Below are 14,694 nucleotides of genomic sequence, written 5' to 3' on the forward strand. Positions count from 1 at the left end.
AAAGCCGTGGGGTGAACGCTTCAATCCAGGTGGGCACTGCCACAATGGATTTTTGTGCTGCCAGGGGAGATCTCATTCACTACCAGCCCGCACTTGGACACGGCGTGTCCTTAGCGTGGAAAGACTGGATGAAAAGCAAGCAAGCAACGCATAAAGAGCAGACTGACAGCTCATCAAGTAAAAGCACTGACCCATCCACACTCCCTCCCCCAGCAGACAGCATTCTGCACTTAATCCCCAGCTGGAAAACAATGTGCATTTTCCCTCTTTTTCAGTCCTTCCTCTGCAGGGTCTGCTTGTCCTGCACCAGCATAATCTGGCTTCAGCACGGGATTTACAAAGACAGTGCAGACGAGCACTTTGATCCCATCCAGACCATCCAGGCAGAAAAATGAGGCAGCAATACTGATTTGTAACGAAACTGACTTTTATATAAATTATAAACCCATCCAGTTTAAAGCAGTTCAGTTGCAGTTGTGTCACTTAAGTCCGTAGAAGGCTGAGGCGTACATATCTCCTACAGTCATAAATTAACAATAATCAAGGAAGAGAAAGTTCAGATAAGGCTGCAAATACAACAAAAAAAAAATCCCTAAGTTTACTAACCATTAAAATAAAGTCATGATTATCAAGGATTGCAAAATATAAATGCAATTTCTGAACAGTTAAAAAGTACAAAAATGATGGACAACACAAACAAGCATTGTACAATTTGTCCTGTGTGTAGACAAAGCAGGGTAGGAGATTTCCAACCTTTATCTACATCAGACACCAATTTTAAGCCGAGTGGAGTTGAGGAAATCTGTAAAAGGATCGTGGCTCATGATCCCAGTAGTATAAAAGCAGTATTTTTCAGTCTGTAAACAGTAGTCTTGGTAGCTTCTTCTAGGTATGTTTTTCAATTCATCACCCAAAGAAAATCCAAAACAAACAAAAACAAATCCTAAGAGTGGAAAAAAGAGGAACAGCAGCAATGGATTATAGTTTGAATTTCTTACCAGGTCCGTGTGGGACATATTCTGGAGGGGAAATGCTCTTTCGTAAGAAATATATAATATATTTAACTGTACACAATTTATAGGGGGAGAGAAATCCTCCCTCAACCAAGCCCCCAGTCAGTCAGTACAGAGTCATTTTTGTACACAGTTTCCTCCTAGAGAAACTACAGCTTGGGAAGAGACGGCCTCTGCTTTTAGAAACCACCAAGTAATCCAAAAGTTCTGTGTGTGACAAGGTCATTCCCTGAGGCTGGAAGTGGAAAGAGAGCAGCAGCTGGCACTGAGAACAGTCAGTATTCCCTGTGCTGGAAGTGAGCGAGCCATGGTTCCACCCTGTCCCAGCCTCTGCCTCAGATGACACAAGTCCCCCCCCCCCCAGTTTCAGTTCTGCTTTCAAGGGATGCAGGAAACCTTTTTTTAACCCAGCTTCTGCTTGCAGGCACACAGGAGGATTTTAAATGCTTGGTTCTCCTAATCTTAAACCTCACTTACATCATCAGCGTTGCTTATTGACACGACTGAGTTCAACCTGGTGTAGCAGCAGTGGAAGGAAAGCCAACCTGGATCTGCCCTGGGACTGTCCCCTGTGTCACCTTTGCTGTGTTTGTGCAAAGCCCTCTGCAATCAGAGGGGAGGGACAGCAGCAGTGCCACTGCACCCCCTGACTGAGAAGGGCAGTGCCCATTTCTGGCTCAGGGCTGCTCTGAACTGCCCCACAGCACTGGGGTGGTTTTCACTCACCCTACACACCTGACAGCATCACCTTCAGTCACCAGCCTTGCTTTAATTTAAGGAGCACACCCTTCTTTCAAAAATGATATTTCTATACAACTTGACAGTTCTGTTTGGTTTTTTTCTTTTTTTTTCTTTTTTCCCAGCCAAAGTATTACTATAAAACAGACTTAACACATTTTGGTATTCCTCCAGCCCAGAGCACTTACCAGACATTTTGATTCAACCATCAGGACATCCTTTACAATTTGACAACCTGCAGACATTCTTCCTCTTTCCCTTCCAGGATGGGGCAAAACCAAACTAAATCCAGCAAGAGCAGCTATGGGACTTTTTTTTTTTTTTTTTAATACAGGGGATTTATTAAAAAAATACTCTCATTAACATTCTAGCATTACTAACAAAACAGAGGAGATGACAAAGGCAGTCAAGCTCTCTTCAAACTTTAAATCTAGACTCGGATACTGCGGTTCTAAACCAGGAGATGAGGAATCTGTTTGGTCTGACCTGTCCCTTGTATTGCAGGTACATAAACTGTTTTTTTGCCTATCAATTTTAGGCTGCATTGCTTTTTGAACATGAAAAAAACCCAGCAGAAATGCAGATTCTGTGGGAGCAGATGATATGGTCACACTTTCCAACAGAAAGCTTCATGAGCCAGTGCTTGGATAATCAAAGTTCAACTGCAAAAAGCAAGCGCACAGGTACAAAAAGGATCTCGGCCTCAGACCACAGCGGAAGCAAAAGTTACCTCTGCCAACTTAAAACCAAAGCCAATAGGATTCCATTTCTATTAAAATATTGAAGTCTTAAAGTTTCAGTAATCTAAATACACTTTTTAAAAGTCATGACGTTGCTGTTTGACATTAAACTGACATGATACCAGTGCAGTGTCACACTTCACTGCAGCCATTATTTACAAGGTCTCTTGTTTTGTCTTTTTTTTTTGCTGAAACACACATTCCCATTCACATTCCCATTCCCTTCTCTCTCTCTCTGAAGTTTGCTCCTCATCACATTTGCAGTTTTCCCGAGTTGTGCACAGACACCTCCTCCCTCCTGCTCACTCCTGGAGGATCCTGCCCCAGCTCCGGATGATTCCCAGCCCACCACGGAGGCCTCACCTCTCCCTGATGGACCAACACATGGAATTCTGTCAGCAGGACCAGGTGGTTTGCAGACAAAACAGGCAGCTCCAAGCCGGGCTCAGTTCATCAGAGGCGGCTGAATGAGGACATCTACAATTCCTGCACTTCTAAGGCAAGGCCCATACAAAAATTATAAACACTGTATGGTGATGAAAATATCCTTGGAGATAGATGCTTTACACTGGATTGCTATTGCTGCTTCTAAAGACCATCTCCAGCTGGTTCTAGAGATCAAAAGGGAAGAAAGTGAATTTTCTCCTGTTGCAATATGTTTATGAACATGTATAAAAAGTGGTCAAACCCTAGGAAGGGTCCCTGCTTCTTTTATGTACAATAATTTAAATCAGCTCAATACATCTGTAATACCTAAAAAAAATTGTTTCATGATTTAAAGTCCTTCATGCATTATGAGGAAGTTCTGGATTAAAGTGATGGTAGAGTGGATGTTGCTTCTGTCTGGGACTCTGGTATCACTCCCTTGTGGAGTCTGTCAGTGATGCATTGCTCAAATCTTTAGTTTTTTAATGGTATCGAGTCTCTTTTTCAGCAGCTCTCCAATTTCCTGAACTGAGTGATGGTAACTGCTCTGGACCTTCCCTTGCACAGTCTTTGTAAACTTTTTTTCTTCCTGCAAAGTGCAAAAGAGAAATCACTCACTCCACAGCAACTGTTTAAATTTTACACTTTTACACTTTCTCCAACATCTCAAACACCAAAAAGAAATTCCTGAGTGTTTGCACAGGGAAAGTCTTACCTGTAAAAGCAGAGTGTCCTTGAGGGACAGCTCTTCAAGTTTTAGTGCAGTCAGAATGATTTCAAGCCCTTTGATGTGATCTATTACATTGGAAGTTAATGTCTGGAGTTCAGTTACATAATCCAGGAAATGGGTAAATACAGGTGGCTATAAAAACAAACACAGGTCTTGAATTTATAAACACATATTAATGTCCATTTTATGTAACTCACTTTGTCATATATAATTCTCTTCTTCCCACCAGTGCTAAGCTATAATTTATCTACCCAGATAAACACTCCCAGCTGACAAGTTTACTGTGGTGCATTGCAGGCAGGAAGGTCAATGACACTCTAAACTGTATTTCTCATTTAAAAACCATCACATGATGTCACAAATATGACACAACACTGATTTTAAACAGCAAAAATTAACCTCAAGTAATCATTACCCACATCAACCTCCACAAGTTTATGAAAACCAGTTCATGTTCATGTTATCTATCCTGGTTTTTCTTTCAGTATAAATAAGCTGTGATTAGGGGTGGGGGAAGAGAGAAAAAAAATATTGTTTGTACCATTGCTACACTGCTTTCTTTTTTTTTCTTCTTCTTTTTTTGCAGGTTGGATTTAAAAGGTCGGAGGACACTGTCACAGTAACTCGATACCCACAGGGCAATGGAGATCGTCTGGAAGAAAGGTAAAAATATGCTCTAAGTTGCATTCACAGGAGGCCTCTTATTTCAGTGTTCCTGGTAAAACTCAGCATGATTAAAATAAGCAACAAAATCTCTCTTGAGTTCTCATGAGTGACTGAGATCAAACTTTCACAGTGTTTCAGTCCCAACATTTCTACTCCACAGTACTCCAGATTTTCTAGTTTTCAAAGGAAAAAAAAATACCTCAACAAAGAAGACTAAGTTTTCTAACAGGTTTGGATGAGTTTTCAAGGTGCCATCTCTGACTTCAATCAAATCACCTTTACATTTATTGAACAAATCTGAAAAGAAAAAAGAAAATCCTTACTTGAGGATGAAGATCACCTTAAATGTGCGTTTTCTGTACACCAGGTATGTGAGTGTAGCGTGCAGAACTGTCAGGGCACTGACCACTGAGATAATGAGTCCTTTCCATCTCCTCTGAGTTCTGGCTCATTACAAACATTTCCACACCCCTGATGAGCCCCCCCCAACCCAAGCACCAGGAGAAGGAGCTGCCCAGGCTGGGAGATAAATGCACTGAAGGGCACAGCACGTTCTGAGCATGCAACAGCTCCAGCACACAAGCCAAGGGCAATCCCAGCCTTGTTCTCAAGCTTTCACAGGGCCTGCAGATGCATCATCACAGCCCATCCCTGCAGACACTCCACAGCCATCCTCAGACAGCCAGCTCTGCCTTAGTGTCTGCTCTTGAGTTACCATTTACCTGTCAGTCGTTCTACTAAAGACTTGAAACTATTCCCTATTCTCTCCTGGATTTCTGCTGAGTCTTCTAGAAAAAAAAGAAAAAAAAAAGAAAAAAAAAGAAAAAATTATAAGTTACAAACTTCTGTTATTTTCTGCTTCCAGAAAACCAAGAGGCATTTAAATGCAATTTAGTGTCAGTACTCAAAGGTAAATGCAACTGCTTTCAAGGAGCAGCCAGTATTACAGCACCATATACTGTAGAAAAATGAAGACTTACATAAAACATTAAATAAAGGCACTGGCTCTCAGATAATTTAGCATCAGACAGAAAATTTACACACAAGTAACAGTTTTGAGTCCACATCCTCCAACGCCCAGCAGCCTTCAGACTAAACAGAGACATGTGGCTCCCTCCCACCACGCACCACAGCAACGTGGTCAAACCCCTGCCCCAAACACTTACCTAAGCCATTGGTATCTAGTTCATAAATATCACTAACAAGATAAAACAAGCTAGTCTGGCACTGACAGCTGCCATTGCTGAAGAAGCCAGCCATTCGGGTAGGAGGAGGGCCAAGGACAGGATACTAGGCAAGAAGCAAAGAAAAAGATAAAGGTGTTGCAGCTTTTCCTCATCCCACCCAGTGCCTGGCACATCTCCCAGTCAGTCACACACCACAAACCCAGGGGCAGTTAAGTGCACTCTGCAGCCTGCACGATGCATTCCACGGTCAACATTTGGGGGAGAGCTTTTGCTTAACTGGTACCTGGATTTTTTGTTCTAGAAACTTCTTCCCCGAATCCACCGCCGCTTCCAGCTGCTGCAGCAGGGCTCGGATTGTGTCAATCTTGGATGAGACACCGTTCTCTGCAGTCTTTTCAGAATTCTTTGGTTGGATGGTGTGGCCAAGAGTTGGGAGTCCGCTCACCAGCCGCAACGTTAAAGACCGGATTCGCAACCACAGAGTTTCCTCCTCCAGGGAGAGCTTCCGATGCTCCTCAGAAATGTCCCTGGAGAAAGGCACCAAAACCCTTCAGGCAAATGCTCCAGGCATAAAAGCCTACCCAAAGCTCCCCAATTCTGTATGACAAGGAATGAGTGGTCAGAAATTCAGAGAACTTTCAAGCTAGAAGGGCAGCACTGCCAGATGTGGTGGGTGGTGCTTAAGGCAGCCCAAGGAACACTGAAATATGGGAATTGCCCTGGAAGGAATTTCTTTGCTATGTGTGAGTTGACGATATTTCTACTCACCTGTCCTTTGGATCCCAGCTAAACAAGACTGTCAGATCTCTGTTGTCACGCAGATCTTTCCATGGAATGTCATCCTCCTCTGGGCTCAGACTCATGGACTTTATACTTTCTTCTAAACTGGTTGATCTGTAGGTAAGAACAAGCAGCAGCAAATCAAACATCTGATCGCTGCAAAGGGAAAACAGCTCACTAACAGAGCATGTTCTGTACACTGCTGAGCTCTTCCCTCTGTCAGGAATGTGACACACACAGCACTGGCAAGGATGTGAAGGGACAGCAAAATCAGAATCACAGAACCCTGAAAGCTGGAAAAATCCTTTAAGATCACCAAGTCCAACCATCAATGCAGCATCACCAGCATGGTCACCACTAAACCATGGCCTCAGTGCCCTCCCACATTTTCTGAACACTTCCAGGCATGGTGACTCCACTGCTTCCCTGGGCAGCCTATTCCAGTACCTGACAACCCTTTCCAGGAAGGAATTTTTTAAAAACCTTTTAAACCTGAGACCATTAAAAGCAGAAAGAAACTTCAGGGCCAGAGCTGCAGCTCTGAGATTCCTGCAGGTTCAACTCCCCAAGGCCTCTCTTGGCCCACTCACAGTTTTCCCCATGGCTGTACTCACATATTTGCTTCAAGTAAGAGGTCCAACAACATCCTCTCGGTGCGAACCTGTGCGAAGTGAAGGGAAGAGTTCAGCCTGTTCCTGAACGCGATGAATTCCGGGATCTTCTCGAACGCCCCGTACTTGTAGGCTTGGATGATGTATTCTGAGGTCTGCAACACAACACACAGCAGCTCTCGTTAGGGACTTCCCAAATTAGGAACAACCAACAAGGTCACTGTGTTTCCGTGGTTTTTTGAGCCCAGAGGTGCAAGACCTGGTGGATTCTCAATCCCTGGGAGGAGTTTGCACTTCTGCTTCTCCAAGTCACCCGAGCAGTTTTGCTACTTTAAATTGGGAATGCTCCATGGCAGTGAGGTTTAACAACCAAACCAACACTAAATATGTTGTTGTCACCACAATGAAAAACACTTCACAGAAAATAAATGCTTTTGGAAGGCTCTTTTTCCTTTTCCTTTTAGATGCACGATTGAAATCATTAAATCGTCATTTCATCGTGAGAAATAATTCCAGGCAAAAGAAATATAGCCCGGATTTTCTGGAACTGAGCTGGATGTGCATCACTTATTATCACAACATGGATTTTAAAAAAATAAAAATTACTCACACATTTTTGGTTTCTCTTTTTTATTAGAGTTTTGAATACAGTATCACATAGTGTGTACATGGCACAACACAAACACCACAGGAAACTCTCGGGGTCCATGGGATATTTTGCTTTCTCTCTGATGAAATGCAGCAATACAAGGCAGGCAGCCAATATATTCAGTCCAAGCAATCTCCAAAAAAAGAGATTTTTATGATGAAGGAGCCCCAGACAAGCAGTGTTTCAATGAAAATGTCTGTCGACACAGAGTGAACTATTTCTGCTCCCAGTGATAGCTGAGTTTTTACATCAGAATTACTCCACAACTGAGAAATTCTGGCAAATCAACTATTTTCTTCTGAACAAGGTTATGAACTGCACTGAAGATGAGAGGCATCAAAAAAGGCTTCTGCTTAACTGAATTCTATATGGTCCTAACTGACTCAATCTGTCTGGAAGGCTCTGAGAGACCAGAAGGCAACACTCACAGATCCAAAACACCATTTTTTTTCCTCTCCGAACCAAGAAATGTCCTCTAGGGAGTTGTCTTTATTTTTTCTCCCCCTAAGTAATTTGGTTATTTGCACTGAATGAAAAAAATATGCCAAATATTCAACAACATACCCTCTGATCAACAGCCTTGCAGAGGTGACTGTCAGGGACTGGGCTATGGGCTCTAATTCAACTGCATCCACGTGGTTTTTAAATCCCCCCAGGACACGTTGGAGTGGTTTGCCTGCAGTATCTGGAGAGATTAAAGATGGATGGACACAAGAAAATTAGAGAGATTACTGGTGATTCTGCATAGCTGAAGGAGGACTATCTCGAGGAGGATAAAGTTGCCTTTTTGTTTTGGCCAAATATAGCAATGCTGCCTTCTCTCTCCTCCCTGGCCTTGGCATCCTCTCCCAGAGCAGGAATAGTGGCAGGATTGCAGCTCCTACGTGGCTGTTACTCATGGGATCACTCTGACACAGGATTCACGTCAGACTGGGAAGTTCAGCAAGTCAGGAGAATTTTGGATTTATCCAAAGCAAGAAGTCTGATTCAGGAGCTCTATTTTTATGCCAGACTCAGTTTACATCCCACACTTCCTGCTCCAGGCAGAGTCCCACACACAGCTCTGTGCTGTGACATTCCAGCTATCTCAGCAACAACCTAGGGAGGAGCAGGCGGCACCAGGAATCTGTAAAAGGGAACTTTTAAAGAATAGGCCCCCCTTTAACACTGCAGATGTGGTTCTGGGGCTTGAGTGGGAGCTGCTCCAAGCACCCTGAGGATAAAGGGCCAGCCCCAGCAGAACCACAGGAACTGGGAGCAGATGCTGACCTTGCGACATGTTTTATGGCAAGGAATCCTTCCTCAACCCCACTCTGGTCACACCATCATCCCCAGGGAACAGCACCCTGAACTGAGCCTTCACCTCCTGCCATTCCTGGCTGTAACAGCAGCTTCTGAGGCTTATCCCATCAAAAGGATATTCAGGAGACAACCACTGGGAGAGCCCAGAGCACAGGAGAGATTTGGAGACCTCTGAGCAACATCAGCTCCTTTGGCTGCAACACCATCTCCAAGATACGATGTGGGTGGTTCCAGAGTCCCATCCTCATCTTGTCACATGAGGAATTCTGTCCTCCTGCTGCACCACTTCTGGCCTCTTGAAATCCCAACATTTTTAGGTGTAGCAGCAAGGCAACACCTTTTCTGGGATTTCTGGAACACGAGTTGTGTTCTCCTGCCAACAAGCACCTGGAATGCAGCCATCACCATCCAGGTAGAGACGCCGAGCCACTGGAGACATCCAGCTCTCCTCTGCCACAAGGAATATCATTCATGCCACAGAGAATAACCTGCTCCCAAGGGAACCACACCTCAATTACTTCAGATTGTTTTCCATGGAAAGATGATTTCTTGATGCTTTACAACACAGTGTTCCCAAGCAGAGAAATAACATCCAGAAGTTTTTTTCAGTTCACTTTTCCACCTGGTGCCCAGCAGTCGTGGGTTTTATTCAGACAGTTGGTTCCAGGGATGTTTTGCATTAACATCCACCAAACGGCTTTTAAACAAGACTGAAAAGCTACACCTCAATAAAAAAACCAGGTGACTCCAGCCCTGGATCCAGGGCTTCACTCTCAGGAATCCAAAGCCTCTTACCAAGCAGGAAAAAAAAATGAGTAACTGAGGGATGCAGAGCAGAGTGAGCTCCCATCCCATTGAATAATCCATGTGCATCCCTCAGGAAAATCTCCGTGTCAGACACAGCTCACAGGAACTCAGCACCTACACTCCAGGCACAGGGAAATGGCAACGGGAATCCTGTACCCAGGAACCAGCTGGGCTGCCAACAGAGCAAGCTGCTGCTTCTGAGTGGATTCTGTGTGAGAATCTTTGCTGCTCAGTACAGACAATTCCCATGTTTTTGTCTATTGCTGGGATAGTGGGAAAGCAAACTGTGGCACTGCACAGCCTCTGGAGCCAACTTAGCCAGTGGCTGACTGGCAGATTTACAAATGGATTGCACCTTTGTTTCTTAGGAAGTAAAAATAATCTTCTTCATCTACCTCTTAACAGTGTCCAGGGCGTGAAATACAAATACACAGGATATATTCCCATTCCTCAGAATGGGATGGTCCCTTTCAAGTGAAGTTCACCCCTCACCATCCACTGAAAACACACAGCTCCAGTGATTATAACATAAAGGATTCCTCGTGTGCTCTGTAACTTTCCAAAATGCCAGATTTATGACACCAGCACTTATTTCCACATGACATTCCACTTCTATTCTTGCATAAAATCATAAGCATTAATTTAAAAGCAATCATACCTGTTTTAAGAGGAGCATTAAAACTTAAAAGATTAACAGAAAGGAAGCTGAAGCTCATGTAATAGTAACTCACAAATCCTTGCAGTAGAAAATGCAGCTTGAGACAACCTTTGCTACAAAGCTGCACCTACTACTGCTCTTTGTTAGGTTTTAAACCCCTACATTTGCACAAGCCTTGCACAGGGCTTCTCTAAGACACTTTGCTGTGTTACAAGGTTGTGGTGGGGGGAGGTTTCTTTCAACTTACATCTTTCTGGTTGGAGTGGAAAAACCTGAGTGCAAAGTTGCAGGATTGGGAAGCAGCAGCGTAGTGGCCCAGGGAGCCGGCGTAGCGCGTCAGGAGATAACTGCAACAAACAGCACCAGGCAAACGTCAGCCACTGCCCTGGGAGGCAGCTGCACAGGAGACATCTGGACACTTAACAGCATTAACAGCCTTCATGGGCAAGTTCAGGCTTTTAGTGGAATGAATTCTCAATTTTTTAAAAGCGGTATGTGAGGGCTTGGAGTTCTTTTTTCACCTTAAGGGTGCACAAGCTGCTCAGTGAGAGACCCCCAAACACACCAGCCAAGGGCTTTGGGTGTGTTGGCTTTCACTGGTGCTCCCAAGCTGGAACAACAAGCTCTGACTGGCAGCCAGCCAGCCATTTCACCAATTTCCTTCAGATTAATTAATACTCTAAAAAAATCCAACACAGATCAAAATCACACAGGGAAGACACTCCATAAAAAGGAGGAGGGTGCTGTGGGTGTGCCTCCCAAAAGTCCCAGAACACTTTTGCACAACAGCACGTGAAAATGTGTCAATCTGCTGAATTCTGGGTGGCAAAGGAAGCAGAAGCTGTCAGGATGGGGGCTGAGCAGGACTGATTATTCTCAGTATGTACCACCCACCCGATGGTGTCGTGCTGGATGTGCTTGGCGTCGAGGCTGGAGTAGAGCTCCGAGACGGGTTCAAAGGCGCCGAGCCGGCAGTAGATCCGGATGAGCAGCAGCTTAAACTGAGCATTGGAGGGACTGTGAGACAGCCCTTCCTCCAGGAGAGTCAGGCACTGCCACACGGCCGCCTCTTCACCTGGTGACAGACACAGCACGGGCAGGTGTGAGCAGGGACAGGCACAATTCCCTCTCCCCACGTTACGCAACGCTCAGAGCGCTGCCAGGGATTGCACTCTGCAGATGGCCCAACCTAACACCTGCTCCAGCACTCCAGCTGCTCCCTGGGGGAATAATCCCTCCCAGGGAATAGCCAGCTCACATCTGCACAGAGCAAACTGCAGGAAAAGTGACTTTCCCTGATGAATCCTGGGCTGCTTGGGAATTCCAGCTTGCACATTGCAAAAGAGCCAGGAATTCAAGAGCCTACATCCACTTTCCTGCCAGAAAGCTGACCATGGATTTACTCAGGTTAAAGACTAAATCTTCCTTGGGAAGGACAAGGGTGTAAGAGATAACAACACAGAAGGGCAGGAATATACACATGGACACCCAGCACTGGACACTGTGGGATTAAGAGACTAACATAAGGAGCAGGGGTGGAGTACAGGCAGATTTATTTCAGGGAACAGGTCCCAGCAAGTCTAGAAATAAGGAATCCAAAAGGCAGAGTATGTCAGGAAGAGAAAGGAACGCTCTCTAAACACTTCTGCTATCAGAAAGGAGTTGTCAGCAGAACTCATGCAAAGGGAGAGAAAAAAGGAATTAATCAGAAAAATTAAATCTGTTTAGAGGTCGGTGAGATTCAGGATAAACACCAGCTGATCAGAGGGACTCCTGAAATACCTGATATTGCAAAAATAAAACAACCCAGAAAGCCCCAGGCCTCACAAGCCAGGCCAGGCACTCTCTGGCCACAGGGACAGGCTCCCTTTCCCAACCTCCTACAGAGATTTTAGTGCAAGGCACAATTTTGGGAACGTACCTTCCAGCCACAGATCAAGCAGCAGGTGAACTGCAAGCAGGCAGTAATAATCTGAAAACTGCAGTTCAGTTTTCAAACAAGATTTCCCTAAAAAGAGAAAAAAAACCCAGTTACCCTTGAATTACTAACAGTGCTGCCAGCTGATCTCACAGTCAGGGTTACTGAGAGAGAGAACCAGTTTAATTTATAAAATCAGAATTGTCTTAAAATCCAAACAACTTTACACATCACTGAGTGGCCTTTGGGGCACTTCAAACATTGACATCTGGTGTAAGAAGAAATGACTCCCTCAGCTGCAAGATTTACAAATTAATAACTCCTAACCACAAATGTGTCCTATGCACTTCAGTGAGAAAACCTGGCTTTGCTTTAAAGCCAGCAAAGGACAAACAGAACATCTGAACTCCCAAGAAAACCTCATTTATCTTTCAGAAACATGTCTGAAAAGGAAAAAAATAAAAGGAGCCACAGTTCAGGGAAGGTGCAGGGTAGAATCAGAAAGGAGAAAGCCAAGTTTTCATCAGATTTTCCTCACCGAACTCCAACCCGTGGCGGTATCTCAGCATCAGCTCCCGCACCACTGCCAGCTTCTGCTTCTTCTCCATGCTGTGGTAGATCCCCAGCAGCCTGGAGAGCTGCACCACACACAGGTGCTGCTGCAGGGCCTTGATGTCACCCGGCAGAGCCACCTCGTTCTCGGCCGCCGCCGCCAGCGGGATCACGTCCAGCAGCTGCCGGATGAACTGCAAGAGAAACCACGGTGGCAAAGGCTGCAGGGCTGCACCAAATGGGGAGGAAGCATCAATTCCCCCCTCCAATCAAACAAACAAACAAAAAAATCAAGGTGGAAATATCTGTGTTGATGTCACACAACCTGTGGATCAAGAACAGCCTTCGAGATTTATTTATTTTTTGAGTGGCTCAGGTTTTTTTTGAGTCACTCAAGGTTTTATTAAGTTTCATCAAACAGATGCAGGGAAGAAGAATAAGGGGCAGGTTTCCAATTCATTGATACACCAGGGAGTTCAAGCACCTGTTAACACTCATGGTAATAAGAGATGCAATTAAAATAATTAGTTACTGACAGGCTTCTCAGCACACTTCCAGGCAATGATGGTTTTGCACTGTTACATTTTCCCTCAGCTCTGAAGTAATGTGCAGCACTCAGTGAGGTCATCAACTCTGATTAATGACTTCTTTTTGGAATTAAGAAAAGCAGCTTCTCATTGTTTAGTTTTAACGGGAGACAAAAGACTCCTCACAACACACAGGGCTGGGCAGCAGCTTCTTGCTCTGAAACCCAACATTGTCTGCAAACTTAAATCTGAGTTAAAGCCAATGAATTCAGTTTTACTACACTTGGTATTGACACAGAAGAACTGCACTGAATGCAAGCCCGAGGCAAAAAGCTCAGGAGCAGCAAGCACAACACACACCAATTCCAGTTTTCCCGAAGAATTTGATGAATTCTGTGTTGACAGATCTTTTCAGTTTGAAACTCTGCCAAGCTGAGCAAGGTCAACCACACCATTGGTTCTGCCCTCCAATTTTACACCTCTAGGAAGTCAAGGTTGGTGTCATGACCATTATTTCTGGGCTATCTCACGTGTCAGCGGCCCAGCAAGATCGCGATCTCAGCTACTGAAGTGGAAAACTCATCAGCACTTCAGCACCATGAAACCTCCCCAGCTCCTCGTGTCCTTGACCAAGTTAAACTGCTGCAGGTGCTGCTTCAGGGAGAGCCAGAAAACCACCCAATACATCAGTCTGACACAATATATATTCCAGAATATCGTCAGTAAATCAGCAGCAGTTTTAAGGCCAGACAAAAAATTTTGAAGTCAGACTCATGGTTTTACAAACACTGTGACAAAACTGGAGTCTGAACTATTATTAAATGTAATTTTCCACTCCTGGTTTTCAATTTGTTTTCTGCAAAGTTAGGATGAAACCTCTTCAGTACTTTAGGGCTCCCTTACAATGTAATCACCATTTCCAGGACTAGGAGTTCAATATCCTGCTGGCCAAATCTCTTGCCAGTGGGCTAAAACCACACCTTTAAACATAAAACATCAGCAACAGCCAGCCCTGCCACAGCCCCTGCTCTCATCAGCAGTGGGGCTGAGGGAAGAGCTTGCATCATGAATCAAAAACACTTTTGTGCATTTTGAGAACCTCACTACCTACACTTTGTTTACCAACATTTTATCCCCAGGCTCTGGCTGATCCCGGATTCTCTGCCCTGCCCAGTGCTGATCCCTGGATACAATGGCTCAGACAAACACTGGGGTGAGTGACAGAATTCCCAGCTGTTGAAATCACTCTGGGCAGTTCATGACTCTGCACAAATGGGCTTTTCAGAGAAACTCTTTTTTCAGAGAGTTGTTTCAGAAAGAGATTCTGGAAAAAACTGCCATAGGTGCCTCCACGACCCCTGGATTGGGGTCAAAGTGTCCCTTCTTTGGC

General features: G+C 44.6%; 1 protein-coding gene and 1 long non-coding RNA gene across 4 annotated transcripts in view; one reads left to right on the top strand and one right to left on the bottom strand.

Annotated features, from left to right (window-relative positions):
- The first annotated feature begins 87 nt into the window (after nt 1-87).
- LOC111945906 (uncharacterized) lies at nt 88-462 on the top strand. The gene is made up of 2 exons (XR_002871871.2): nt 88-177; nt 276-462. It is a non-coding gene; the product is annotated as an uncharacterized LOC111945906 (long non-coding RNA).
- NAA25 (N-alpha-acetyltransferase 25, NatB auxiliary subunit) overlaps nt 410-14,694 on the bottom strand; it is a 26,483-nt gene continuing 12,198 nt past the window's right edge. For 2 of the 3 annotated variants that reach the window (XM_086855862.1, XM_023948536.2), the window contains exons 12-24: nt 12,764-12,971; nt 12,229-12,315; nt 11,202-11,382; nt 10,555-10,654; nt 6,895-7,046; nt 6,269-6,394; nt 5,784-6,027; nt 5,480-5,603; nt 5,036-5,101; nt 4,513-4,610; nt 4,189-4,299; nt 3,633-3,779; nt 410-3,506 (exon numbers count right to left, since the gene is read on the bottom strand). In XM_086855862.1, the coding sequence (XP_086711988.1) occupies nt 3,384-3,506; nt 3,633-3,779; nt 4,189-4,299; nt 4,513-4,610; nt 5,036-5,101; nt 5,480-5,603; nt 5,784-6,027; nt 6,269-6,394; nt 6,895-7,046; nt 10,555-10,654; nt 11,202-11,382; nt 12,229-12,315; nt 12,764-12,971 (1,767 nt within the window). In that variant the 3' untranslated portion in view covers nt 410-3,383. The remainder of the gene's footprint in view (nt 3,507-3,632; nt 3,780-4,188; nt 4,300-4,512; nt 4,611-5,035; nt 5,102-5,479; nt 5,604-5,783; nt 6,028-6,268; nt 6,395-6,894; nt 7,047-10,554; nt 10,655-11,201; nt 11,383-12,228; nt 12,316-12,763; nt 12,972-14,694) is intronic. The other variant, XM_086855863.1, reaches the window with a different exon arrangement.

The sequence above is a fragment of the Cyanistes caeruleus genome, chromosome 18, assembly GCF_971803275.1.
Source record: "Cyanistes caeruleus chromosome 18, bCyaCae1.hap1.1, whole genome shotgun sequence".
NCBI lineage: Eukaryota > Metazoa > Chordata > Aves > Passeriformes > Paridae > Cyanistes > Cyanistes caeruleus.